Source organism: Ovis canadensis, chromosome 10 (genome assembly GCF_042477335.2).
Source record: "Ovis canadensis isolate MfBH-ARS-UI-01 breed Bighorn chromosome 10, ARS-UI_OviCan_v2, whole genome shotgun sequence".
Classification (NCBI taxonomy): domain Eukaryota; kingdom Metazoa; phylum Chordata; class Mammalia; order Artiodactyla; family Bovidae; genus Ovis; species Ovis canadensis.
In genome coordinates, this window is record NC_091254.1 from 64988377 (window position 1) to 65002907 (window position 14531).

At 41.1% G+C, this 14531-nt stretch overlaps 1 protein-coding gene across 12 annotated transcripts in view; it reads right to left on the bottom strand.

Annotated features, from left to right (window-relative positions):
* TBC1D4 (TBC1 domain family member 4) overlaps positions 1–14531 on the bottom strand; it is a 221185-nt gene that overhangs the window by 84160 nt on the left and 122494 nt on the right. For all 12 annotated transcript variants that reach the window (XM_069601757.1, XM_069601756.1, XM_069601760.1 and 9 more), the window contains exons 2-4: positions 8438–9025; positions 5966–6055; positions 2295–2399 (exon numbers count right to left, since the gene is read on the bottom strand). In XM_069601757.1, coding sequence (XP_069457858.1) covers positions 2295–2399; positions 5966–6055; positions 8438–9025 — 783 coding nt within the window. The remainder of the gene's footprint in view (positions 1–2294; positions 2400–5965; positions 6056–8437; positions 9026–14531) is intronic.

Genomic DNA, 14531 nt, shown 5'->3' on the forward strand with positions numbered 1-14531 from the left:
GCCTGGTAGGAACTGGGCCTCACAGCAGCAGGTGGATGGTGGGCAAGTAAACGAAGCTTCATCTGTATTTACAGCTGCTCCCCATCACTCGCATTACCGCCTGAGCTCTGCCTCCTGTCAGATCAGCGCGGCATTAGATTCTCACAGGAGCACAAACCCTACTGTGAAGTACACATGAGGGGTCTAGACTGCATGCTCCTTCCTTTTCTTTAGTTGGACGAAAATTGCTTTACAATGTTGTGTTGGTTTCTGCCATGCAACCATGAAAATCAGTCATAATTATACATATATCTCCCAGTTACAAAGTCCTTAAAGAATTATCCCAAAACCAATCCCAGCCCCCATCCATGAAAAACTGTCTCCCATGAAACCAGTTCCTGATACCAAAAAGCTTGGGGACTGCTGGTTTGTAGGATTTCGTAAACAGGTGGATATCGATGGTGCAAAAGGATGCATTATGATTTCTAAATATGGAAGTTGTGTAAATGGAACAGTCAAAACAAAATACGACAGGTTTTGGAAGGGTAGGAGAGCAAGGCTCTGCAATGGAAGAAGAATCAGTCTTAGGAGGAGGGACTGAGGAAGGAAGGAAGAGGGGCAAGTGGGGCAGTGGATGGGTGGGAAAAGGGGCAAGATTACCCCACCTTCTCATTTTCTACCTAAGTCTTATTCAGTTGGCATTTTCCAGAATTGTGTCCTTGGCTCTCTTTAGCCTTCTCTCTTTTCCTTCCTCCTGCATACTCATCAACCCCCATACCTTCAATCATTCTTTATACAATAACTCCTTAATTTCTATCCCAAGCCCCAAACTAAACCTATATAATACAGTGGCCACGTGGCTATCAACATGTGGTTTTCATTGGTATGGCTAACTGCCTAAAGTGAGAACAAAACTTTAAAAGGATCCCTCTTGGGTAAAAACTGGTGAATGCTACATTCCCTAGACAGAAATTGTCTTGGCACCAATTCATCTCCATTTCTTTATTATTCCTCAACTCAGTGTCCACGCTGGGAACATGGAAGGCAAGAGTTACTAGAGAGGATTTAAAATGGATGACCAACAAGGTCCTATTGTATAGCACAGGGAACTCTGCTCAATGTTATATGGCAGCCTGGATGGGAGGGGAGTTTGGGAGAGCATGGATACACATATATGTATAGCTGGGTCCCTTCGCTGTTTGCCTGACACTATCACAACATTGTTAATCAGCTATATCCCAACACAAAACAAAAAGTTTTACAAATGAGTTAGCAAAGAGGATGGCAACATGCTTTAAGGAGTTGCAGAGAATGCAGTCTGGCTTACTTTGTTCTAAGTGGTGGTATTTCCCTGGGGAAAATCGAGGGGGAAGATGTACGTCTAATAAATGCTGTGCTTCCAAGAATGGTCACGTATACATCTGAAGATTTGTGCTAAATTGGTTAGGAGAGGTAACTCAAGTGGAAGAATACGTAAAAAAAATTTAGGGGAAAATACTGACATATTTTTAGTCACTCAGAACCATTTCCAACTTCGTCTTACATATTTCTTCAAAAATTCTAACTGTTCCCATTAAAGAGGGAGTGAGAATACTGGAGAGAAAAATTAGCTTCCAAATTCCAAAGAAAGAAAATCAAGGCTAAAAAAAGACCATAAAGTGTTTTTAAAATGAGGACAGGGGCTGATGAAATACAGAGAAAAAAACAAAATCGCTGTCTATCCTATTGAAATAAGCATTATCTACTCTGAGATGTTAGAGCAACTGAGAGAATAAAAGGTCTTCTTTATCTTCTTACATGAGCAATGGAAAAAGTAACCACTCTGCTTCCACGATCAGGCTTTTCCTACCTTTTAAAAAAACAGCCAACTTATTGGAAAAGACCCTGATGCTGGGAAAGGCAAAAGGAGAAGAGGGTGGCAGAGGATAAGATGATTGGATGACATCATCGATTCAATGGACATGAACTTGGGCAAACTCCGGGAGATGGTGAGGGACAGGGAGGCCTGGCATGCTGCAGTCAATGGGGTCTCAAAGAGTTGGACACGACTTAGCGACTGAACAACAAGAACCACCACCTTTGAAAAATACTCCCAGTAATATTTCTGGATTTGTTAAACTCAAGAAAATTATCTAGGCTGAAAAATTGCCAAGATAATCTGGTTTTGTTTTTCTATTGTGGTTCTGCCTCATTTCCGGCTGCCCTCCTCTTTTTCCACTGATGGCCATTCCTTGAGGCTTGGGTCTGTTAGAGACAAGTCTCCCAGGAGTCAGAGGTTTGGGGAGGAGCCTGTGGACAGCAGTCACCCCACTTACCAGAGATTCACTGGCACACTGGAACACGTAGCAGATATACTGGCTCAGTCCAGGCTCCGAGGACTCCCGACAAATAAAGCCGAAGTGATCAACATGCTTTATACCCTAGACAGGGAAGAAGTGGGGAGTTTATAAGATTATGTCCATTTAACCGACACTATGGAAACAGTTCTGTGCTTTCACACTTTCACGAAAGTTCTCCTTCACAGCACTGTGATAGGGGACATAATGTCAGAGCAAACTTATAAGGCAGACTTTTGATACATAAAATGAAGGGTGAAACCAGCTCAGATTGCTTTGTTTCTGGCAAACACTCTGTAACTCGGGGCCACAGAAGGAAAAACAGGATGGCACGATCCATTGTCTCTTGTAATAAAACCACCACCCAGTGTTTGGCAGTACCGGAGTTTTCAATTTATTGGTCGTCATTGAGCAAGCAGTCTGATGATTCATCATAAACCCTGTTCTTATTTACTTGAGATTAAGAATCATAAAACTGACAATACTCTACTGAAATGGCATGCAAGTCCCTAAAGTATGCATTAGAAGTACTAGAACATTTATCTATTTATAGATATTCAAGGAGTCACAACTGTTAGAAGATGAATACATTAAAGAAATTACTGCAGATGTCAATGATTCAAATTCACAAATCTGTACTTTCTGAACACAGACTAAATAACCTCAGCTACACTTTATAAGAAATTCTGAATCATTTGAGAACTTCAATCAGCCTGAATACATACACACCAATTAGCAGCCAGTAGTACCTTGTGTCCTGGCGTGCTGCAGTCCGTGGGGTCGCAAAGAGTTGGACACGGCTGAGCAACTGAACTGAACTGAACTGAGCACCTTGGTACTTTAACAGAAAGCACGGTACTTTGAAAAGTCAGGAAAACCAAAAATTTTAAGTTGTCCTGCAATCACTTAAATTCCAGGGAAAAGGAAACAGGCTTTGGAGTCAGATTTGTGCTTCCACCTTGGTTCAAGCAATTTACTAGGTATAAGATATTGTGATGTGTTGATAAAAAGTATCTCGGAAGTTCCACTTCTCGTTATAAAATAGTAGTCACGGCACCTATTCCCCAAAATTTTTGAGATTCAGAACTAAGAAATATCTTAGTTCCTTGCATGTTTGATAAACAGTAACCACAATTCTTGTATTAATAAGCTTCACCTATCCAACGGATATGGAAAAAAGAAATCAACTCTATAAAAAGAAAAGTTAATAGGAGGAATTAAGTTATACAGTCCATGAGGTGAAAGTAAATTCCATCTGATACAACTCATTCATGATTATAGAATTTCTTTCATTTGGGACTTCCCAGGAGATCCAGGTTAAGAATCTGTGCTTCTACTGAATGGGGCATGAGTTCAATCCCTGATCGGGGAACTAAGATCCCACATGCCTACAAAGTGCGGCCAAATACAAATAAGTAAATAAAATAAAATGGAGAAATAGCATCATCTTAAAAAAAAAATCTTTGACTAACTTGGCATTAAATGGGAAAAATGCATAGTACCTCACCAGCTCACCAAGTTTTCAGGCAGTGGCAATGTTCCAGTAAAGAAAACCACTCCCTTACTCCTCATGCTTGCCAAAAATCCAGTCCTACTGATTTTGAAGAAAGAAACATACGTAGGGGTACATGTGAGGAGCCTGATGGGCTACAGTTCATGGGGTCGCAAAGAGTCACATCATGTCGTGTGTTTAAAAGTATGCCTGTTCCCAAATGCAGCCACCCTCTATCAGTGCAATTCTATGGAAAAGCAATAGGAGTTGGCCACGCAGTGAGTGGCAGAAATTAACCTGACAATTATTCTGATCAAAGGCCTTTACACAAAACTTCCTCATATTTCAGTCAATTCTTTTTCTTAATTCTTAATGTCACTACAAAGCTTGCTTTAAAAAAAAAGAAAGGAAAAGGAAAAATCTTGTTTGAACTGCCAGTTTATATATTTGGTTTGGCTGCTTCTTTTTTCCTTCTTTTTCATTTTTTTTTTTTTCCCTTAAATGTTCAATGAGCATTGCTAGTTTTCTTCCTGCAAGACTTGGGGTGGGGCTAGAGAGAGGCACAGCCTTTTCCAATGGCGACTCTTGCTCTGGGAAACAGGAAATACACAGCTTTCCACACAACTCTCTCCTCAACACTGGACATAAGACCCAATACACAGAAATATTCATTCAACATTTATTGAACACCCAAGCATTAAGCTCTGTCTTAACACATCTTATTCTCTGATGCTCTACAGCATAAGACACCCACCCTCACAGACCTTATGATCATGCAAAGATCCCAAGGAAACATGTCGTTGTAAGAATGCTTCAGCTCAGTTCAGTTCAGTCACTCAGTCGTGTCCGACTCTTTGCGACCCCATTAATCGTAGCACACCAGGCCTCCCTGTTCATCACCAGCTCCCGGAGTTCACTCAGACTCACATCCATCAAGTCAGTGATGCCATCCAGCCATCTCATCCTCTGTCGTCCCATTCTCCTCCTGCCCCCAATCCCAGCTTTTGTCCCTTAAATAGGAATTTAGAAATTTTCAATATATTCACCGAGTCAGATGCTGCCTTTCTCAATTATTAGAGTAGAAAGCTTTTATCTTCAGAACATAATTTTAGGTCTCCATATAATAGCACAAATATTAAAATAAAACGCTAGAAGTGAAACGACATTAGCTGAGTCTGAGGAGAGTAATTAACAAGATGTACAAAAGGTTATCATTTTCCAACAGAAGAATATCTGAACATCCTACCTATGGCAGTGCTAACTCCAAAATTCAAAAAAAAAATTTTTAAATAAGCAGCCTTGATTTTCAACATTAAAATACAGGAAAGGGCCTTGGCAAGACCCAAGACCCTGAAGGTACATCTAAGGTACACCTATTAGGAAATAAGTTATTGCTTCTCTATTCCAGGGACCTCCTCAGAGGCATCCTTGCATTTTTAACTTTTCCATATTCAGATTTAGATATTCCCTCCATTCCAACCTCTTCAGAAAATCTTCCTAGGTTTGCCATATAGTTAGGCAGCTCTAACTTTTGGATAACTGTACTAAATTATTATATTACTATGGTACTTAGAATACTACTTTATGCCTGATATGACCTCAAGCACATATAATTGTATTGATTATTTTTAAAACTTTCATATACACAACATAAGAATTAACAATAAGTAAAAGGCCAACGATACATACACAAACCTTCTTTTCAAACTTTAACATTTATAACAACAAACTCGAAAGCACTAGTTCTCCTTTTATTACCTATTACGGTATAAAGAGCAAACATGACTCAGTGATGCCAAAACCCACTGCCCAAGATTCTGAGGAAAACTGAGAAGATATTTCCAAAAGAACTCACCACCACAAAAACTCCACTCACCCCTTTGATGAACGGATGCTACGAGCAGACAGGGCTGATGACAGTGAGCGCAAAATATTATGATACTGAGAGACCTGGACCCAAACACATGAACACTCTGAAGATAAATCCACTTGGCAGAAACCACCACATTATTGTAAAGTAATTAGCTTCCAACTAAATAAATAAGTTTTCAAAAAATAAATAACATTAGAAGGGATTCAATCCCAGTTATTTTATGGTTAATTGAGAAACAAGCCTTAACTGGTTTCCTCAAATACTATAATCTACTTCAATACATACCTGGGAACAAGAAGAGATATCTTTAAAATTCTTCTCAAGCACAACTGATTTAGTGTCCGGACTGATAAGGTTAATCTCAAACCGTCCAACCTTAAAAATAAAGCATTCCAATTAATTTCAACTTACCAAGAACCTAATATCTTAGTTTACAATTAATATTTGACCAATAATACAGATTCAAATGCTCTATACAAGATATATGGGCTTCCCTGGTAGCTCAGCTGGTAAAGAATCCACCTACAATGCAGGAGACCCCAGTTCGATTCCTGTGTCAGGAAGATCCAGTGGAGAAGGGACAGGCTACCCACTCCAGTATTTTTGGGCTTCCCTTGTGGCTCAGCTGGTAAAGCATCCACCTGCAATGCAGGAGACCTGGGTTGGATCCCTGGGTTGGGAAGATCCCCTGCAGAAGGGAAAGGCTACCCACTCTAAGATTCTGGCCTGGAGAATACCATGGACTGTATAGGAAAACACAGTGTCAATACCCAACCCCATCAAATTTACAACCTCAGTTATCAGTCATCTGAAAACATTTCTTCCTTTCATCTAGAATTCATGAAATAAGCTGCTCTTAATTTAAAAGAAACCATTGTTTTCCAAATTAGAAATTGTCTTTTCAAAAAATATGCAACCTTTCCTCACTTTATGTTTTCTAAAAACACCAATTATTCAATTATAATTTAAAATTTGCTTTCTCACAAAGGATCAACAGAAAGATATACTTGCAATTGGGCAGATAATTTTTTTTTAATTTTTAAATAAACAACCATTTAGGAAAAAATTAACAACATGGACTCTGGCTAGCTAAGAAAAAGAACAAATCAAGAGAGGAAACTCAGGGGACTTCCCTGGTGGTCCAATGGTTAAGACGTCACCTTCTAAAGCAGAGGATGCTTGTTTGCTTCCTGGTTGGGGAACTAAGATACCACACGCCTTGCGGTCAGAAAGCCAAAACATAAAACAGAAGGAATACTGTAACAAATTCAATAAAAACTTTAAAAATCATTCACATTAAAAAAAAAAAAAAGCTTAGAAAAAAGAGAAGAAACTCGTTAATATATTACCAAAGAAAAGACTATAGACACTTTAATCACATGCCTCAAGTTATCAAGAACAAAACAGAACAAAACAACCATGAACTTCTGATAAAGCAAATATTACATCCTGGGACTATTTACCAAGGTACACAGTGCGATTTCCTTCTTAAGGACTCTTTGCAATGGGATAAAAGGACCGTCACTCCTTTTTCAAGAAAACTCAAATCTGAGGAAAACTCTAATCCTCAAAGCTGAGGATTAATTAAAGAACCTCTACAGGGCATTGTTAGGAATTCAATTCTTTCAAGTGGAACTGGACACTTTCTATACCCTGTACAACTTCAAAAACTACTCATTAGAATTAAGAATCATGTTTTACACCTACAATATAGCTTGTGCCCAATCATTTTAACAACTGATCCAATAATCAGGCCTGTGATGTTTCCTAAACCTCTCCTTTGTATGACAGAGTAAATTGGTATATCCTCATCTGAAGATACAACCATGAGTCTCTGGACTTTTCTTTTTTTCTCTCTAGAAAATTCTCTCTCCTTCAAGAAGATTCACACTCTCCCAGATTCATATCTTCAAACCCTTCTGACTTTCTGCAGTCATTAAAAAATAATAACAATAAATAGCAACATTTACTGAAGAATCACATATGTGCTGAGTCATGTCCAACTCTTTGCCACACCATGGACTGCAGCCTGCCGGGCTCCTCTGTACATGGGATTTCCAGGCATAAATACTGGAGTGGGTTGCCATTTTCTACTCCAGGGAATCTTCCCACCCAAGGATTGAACATGCATCTCCTGTGTTTTCTGCACTGGCAGGAGGATTCTTTACCACCGAGCCCTCTGGGAGGCCCTAGTGAAGAATCAACCTAAGGCAAACGCTGGTGATGCTAAGATGGCATGCTTGATAAGTTGCTTCAGTAGTTACCAAGTCTTTGAGACCCTATGGACTGTAGCCTGCCAGGCTCCTCTGTCCATGGGATTCTCCAGGCAAAACTCCCGGAGTGGGTTGCCATGTGCTCCTCCAGGAGATCTTCCCCACTCGGGGATGGTACCCCGTCTCTTAGGTCTCCTGCGTTGGCAGGCGGGTTGTTTTTTGTTTGTTTGTTTTTTTTACCACTAGCGCCATCTGGGTAACCTCTGCTAATTTCCCCAACCAACTTTCCCTGATGCTCCTTCAAGTGCTTTTCTCTCTTTCCCTCCTTGCCCTGCTCCCTTTTCTCTTACATTCCCCGTCTGTCTCTCACCCCTTCACTACTGTCCTTTGCTCTTTCTCCAATCTGCCTTCTCTGCTGCCTGGGGGACATGACAGGAGTTGGATGCTTCCAGATTGAGGACCAGGGAGAAGCTGGCCGCTGGGCTGCTTCCGGCTATAGCAAAGGAGGGGGAAACACCGGGAGAGCCGCCGGCCAGGACAGCACCTGAAACAGCATGGTTCTGTTCTTCTCCGAGTCCGAGGGCTGCACGTGGCTGGGCGCGCTGGCGTGCCTCCGCCGTGGCTGCGGCTTCTGGCTGTTCTCGTGAACTTTCCTTTGCAGGACCCCCGTGACGCTGCTGCACCGAGACCGGAACTCCTGCTGCTCATCGAAGCCCGAATCTTCCAAAATCCTCTCAGGGAAGCAGACTCGAGAGCTGGATGGCCCAGGCTGGCTGGGCGCGGCAGGGAAGACCGGGTAGGTGTCGGCGACGCCAGCCCCTTCTTCCGACAGAACGTCGGCGGGGCAGGCCGGCGTTCGGGCCTCGGATCCCGCCTGGTCCTCGCCCGAGTCCCCCGCGCGCGGCTCGCCCTGGAGCCGCAGGCGCTGCTGCTCATGCAGGCTGAACTTCTCGATGCAGTCGTCGATGAGGCTGGACGGCGCCTTCTTGTGGGTCACGGTCACCCTGCCACAGTACAGGACCTCGAACTTCTGAGAGTTGTAAAAGGCGTCCTCGTTGTCTTTGCTGGGTTTGGCATCCTCTTTCATGGCAGCTTTCGATAACTGCCTTATGCTGCTGATAACATCAGGAACCTGGAAAAGAATTCAGAACAACTATTATTATTATCACACGGAATGCATTCTCATGGTAAGTGATAAAATACTGAAAGTAATAGACCCTACATAAGATAAAGCATGGGCTTCCCTGGGGGCTCAGTCAGTAAAGAATCTGCCTGCAATGCGGGGGAACCTGGGTTCCATTCCTGGGGTAGGAAGATCCCCTGGAGGAGGAAATGGCAACCCACTCCAGTATTCTTGCCTGGAGAATCCCCATGGAGAAAGGAGCCTGATGGGCTACAGTTCATGGGGTCACAAAGAGTCGGTCATGACTGATCAGCTAAGTACACAAGACAAAGCATAAACTTAAATTACACTATCGGATTAAGTGATATAAAGATGAGACTGAAAATTTTTATCACTTTTATAATTTACCCTTTTAAATGTATTCATTCCCCCAAAACAAAGCCATGAGACTCCACAAGCCGCTGCAACCTTTAATAAATTACCACAATATAGCCTTTGAGCACTTCTAAAAGGTATTATTATCACTGATTCAATGGACATGAACTTGGGCAAACTCCAGGAGATGGTGAGGGACACACAGGCCTGGCATGCTGCAGTACACGGGCTTGCAAAGTGTCAGACACTACTTGGCGACTGAACAACAACAAAAAGGAGCAAAAGGTTAAAATTAAATTAAATAAATAAAGCGTAACATGGTTAAAGTACCAACCACCACTGAGATAAACTAATTAAGTTATTATGAGCTTCAGCTGAAAGGAATGGAAGTTCCAACAATAAGACTAAAATTTACTTTCTGAATGAAGAGATTAAAATACAGACACCCCTCACCAGCATTAGCCATCAGAGAAAATGCACGTTTAAACCATAGAAAGATACTATCTTTTACACACCTATTAGAATGGCTAAAATCAAAAAGACCAAGTACCGACTAGAATATGGAGCAATTGGAACGCCCATACATTGTGTGCAGAAATGTAAAATGGCACAAGCACCTCAGGAATTTGGCAGTTGCTTAGAAGTTAAACAGATCTATCTCACAACCCAACCATTCCACTCCTAGAGATTTAGGTGAAAGCCCCCAAAATATATGTTCACAGAAAGCCTTGTTCACAAATATTAACAGACGCCTTTGTCACAACATTCCCCAAATCAAAATGACTCAAATATTCATCAACAAGTGAATGATCGCTAATTGTTAAGGAAATGTAAAGCAAAGCACAATAAAATATCAGCTTATATCTGATAGAAAGATAACTGCCAAAAAGATAAATGATAACAAGCGCTGGGGAGTACATGGAAAAAAGGAAACGGTTGAGCACTGTTGGTAGGAATGTAAATCAGTGCAGTCACGATGGAAAACAGTATAGAGATTCCTAAAATATTAAAAATGGAACTATCATATGATCCAGCAATTCCACTTCTGTGTATCTATTCAAAAGAAACAAAATTACTTTCTCAAAAAGATACCTATACCTTCATGTTCATCACAGAATTATTCACAATAGTAAAGACATGGAAACAACCTAAGTTAACCTAGTGAAAGTGAGTGAAAGTCGCTCAGTTGTGTCTGACTCTTTGCAACCCCATGGACTATGCAGTCCATGGAATTCTCCAGGCCAGAATACTGGAGTGGGTAGCTGTTCCCTTCTCCAAGGGATCTGCCCAACCCAGGGATCGAACCCAGGTCTCCTGCATTGCAGGCGGATTCTTTACCAGCTGAGCCGCAAGGGAAGCCCAAGAATACTAGACTGGGTAGCCTTTAAAAAAATAAATAAATAAAGTATATGTATATAACTATATGACTTGAACAAGAAGCTAAGTCACTCAATCAAATATTGTTTAAATAGCTATGATTTAAAAAATCTAAGATGAACAAAATATTTTGGGATATGAAAACAAATAGAAAGCTCAATAGAAAGTTGAAAATATAAAGTACAAACTTCCAGTTACAAGAAAAGTAAGTTCTTGGCATATTATGTACAGCATGGTGACTAGAGTTAATAATACCATATTGTATATTGAAAGTTGCTAAGAGAGTAGATCTGAAAAGTTCTCACAAGAAAAAAAGATCTGTAACCATTTGAGGTGAGTGGTGTTAACTAAACTTATGTTAATCATTTTGCAGTATATACTGTATCAAATCATTATGTTGTACCCCTTGACCTAAATACAATGCTATATGTCAATTATATCTCAATAAAACTGAAAGGAAAAAAGTGAACAGATAAACTAAAGGTGGTACTGTTGCTGTTTAATCACTCTGTCGTGTCTGACTTTTTTTCCACCCCATCGACTGTAGCCCGCCAGGCTCCTCTGTCCATGGGACTTCTCAAGCAGGAATACTGGGATGGGTTGCCATTTCCTTCTCCAGAGGATCTTCCCAGCCCAAGGATTGAATCTGCATCTCCTGTATTCACAGGCCGATTCTTTATCACTGAGCTAATTGAATTGAAGTGAATTGAAAGTCACTCAGTCAGACTCTTTGTGACCCTATGAACTCACTACACAGTCCATGGAATTCTCCAGGCCAGAATACTGGAGTAGGTAGCCTTTCCCTTCTCCAGGGCATCTTCCCAACCCAGGGATCGAACCCAGGTCAATCCACATTGCAGGTGGATTCTTTACCAGCTGAGCCACAAGGGAAGCCCAAAGGTGGTACATTCACATAAAATGGAATACAACTCATTATCTCCCATCTGGTTTTCTGCAGTAGTCTTTTAACTGGTATCCCTTGCCCCCTTTAATGTACTCTCAAAAGTAAAAAGAATCCTTTTTAAACTTGTCGTGGTGCTCATCTGCAAATCCTCCAAGCTCCCCATTTCTTGAGTAAAAGACAAAATCCTTACAGTGTCCTACAGGGCTCTCACTCTCTGCACATGACAAACAGATTAAATGTGCACTGTGGCTACACATCCTCCGTGTGACCTTTAGATGGTCAACTTGCATTTCATCTTTTCATCCTCACCCATTTCCTTGGACCTTACTCCTCCCAGCCCTCTCCCTCACTGGCCTCCTGGCTACTCTTTGGACATGCCAGGCACACTCTTCCCTGAAGGTCTCTGAACTCCAAGCTCCTCCCCTAGATAACTGGACAGTTCACTCCTCACCTCCTTTAAATCCATGCTCTAGTGTCACCTTGAGGTGGCATCTGTCCCCTACCCCAAAAAACACACACACATGCTCTGACAGCCAGCATTCCCCTGGAATTCCACCCCCTCTCCCGCATTTTATTACTCTCTATAGCACTTACCCCTTTGAACATTCTGTGTAATTGATTTGCTAGAATGTAAGCCGTTAGGAGGGTGGTGATTTCTGGGTTTTTTTCCCACATTTTTCCTTGTATCCCCATAGCCTAGAATAAGTTTCAATATAAAGTAGATCCTCAGTATGTGGACTTGGGACAGGGAAAACCTTTTCTGGTAATTTTTACCTTTGGGAAACAGAGATCATTTTATATGCAGGGTTGCTTCACCTTCAGACACACATGGTATTTCTTTAAATCTACCAGCAACCATTCTAAAACCAGAATTTCTTCTTTTTCACATAATTATTTGGGATATATGGCCAGAGTATCCACAGTTTAAAATTACAAGACTTTCCATTTGCTAGCAGAATATTTCCTAGGAAAGAATAAAGTCCAAATGCTATAGTTTCAGTGACTCACCCCGAACACTTGACTTATCTCCAGGGAAGTCAGATGCTTTATACTAACACATGATCAGCAGCCTTAGCCCTCTGTCATTTTCTTTTTGTTTTAGTATCTGTCAAGGACCAAAGCTATGGAGACTGACCTAGACATTCAACCCTGTAGAATGTCTATACAGTGATTCTAGTGGGTTAGGCAAAACCCCTCCTTCCTCACTAACCATATTTTATCTAATACTTTTCATCCGATTTTGCAGCTCTACTGCTGCTGCTGCTAAGTCACTTCAGTCGTGTCCAACTCTGTGCGACCCCATAGACGGCAGCCCATGAGGCTCCCCCGTCCCTGGGATTCTCCAGGCAAGAACACTGGAGTGGGTTGCCATTTCCTTCTCCTTTTGCAGCTCTAGTGCACTTAAATTTCCAAAGTCTCTCTATGGAGTGCATAATAAGAAAAATATTATCTGTAGGATGTTTTTGAACCTGCAGAATTTTTATCTTGTGACAAATATTTTAATGATGATTAGAGTTATATCCTATCACTGAGACTGAAAATATAGTCAGTTCGACCTTAGTTGTATCAGTTCTTCAATATTATATGTTTGTACTTTTTCTCTACTATTATATTGAGAGATATTATGTGAAGAACTGATTAGTGCTTGAATTTCTATAGTCCCACAGGACACTTCCCCGTGACCGCAAGTAAAAGCTCAACGTCTAAATATAATCCAGTTAATGACTCAGTTGATAGAAGCAAAGCTTATCACTTTGACTAAGCTGAGTAAGTAATTTAACCCTCCAATAATCTGAATTATTAATTGCACCATAAGACATAGATTCTAGTTGCCTTTAATATCCTCTCTGAGATCATGACTAAATGCAACTTTCAATGACCTGGGCTGCAAAGAGGCTCTAACTATGAAACTGATCTAACAACATTCCACTCTATTTTTTCTTCTAAGTGTAATCACACATGTAAGTTAACATTATACAGCCCCTGCCTACACAATCAGCACCCATACCAAAGGGACACTGATAAAGCAAGGACAGTAAAATGTCCTTGGTGAGGAAAAGAGTTATCAGAGGACCACGGAAACTTTCTGCTGAGACATTTATTTAAGAGATCAATCAGAAGCAACACAAGAGAAAAAAATTTCTCTCCAGTATTTGCACGTACCCAAGACATTTTGGGAAAACAGTATTCTTCTATGTTGCATGAGTGCTCAGTAATGTCCGACTCTGTGACTCCGTGGACTGTAGCCTGCCAGGCTCCTCTGTCCATGGACTTTTTCAGGCAAGAATACTGGAGTAGGTTGCCATTTCCTTCTCCAAGGGATCTTCCTGACCCAGGGATTGAACTGATGTCTCCTGCATTAGCAGGAGGATTTTTTTACCACTGAGTATTAACTGACATATATTTATATTTATATGTGCTTTTCAATGAATTTGACTCCTTGCATGTATTGCATCTTACAACATCTCTTTTTCTCTCTAACATTATACTATAAGCCCTTAAGTGAAAGACTGAGTTGGGATGACTTTGTGTCTTACCTAGAGTTTTTTCCCATGTGACCATTGGGAGAGAATTTCATGCTCAGAAGAAACTGATTGACAGCTGTCAGCAAACAGAAGCATACAAATAGTGAACAACTACCAAGAACCCTGATGAAAGTTCTCCAGGACTGAGATAGGTTTAGCAAATTCCTGTTGCTAATTCATGAGAAACCTGGCACTCCCCAAAATGAAGAGCTGACGCTTTCTACTCTCCTCAATGCTCGCTCCAGTGAGGAAGGGAATGTGTGTGGCAGGAATGTCTCCAGATGCTGAGACACCTCGTTAAAAGAATAACTCTAGGTATTCTTACTCTTGTCAT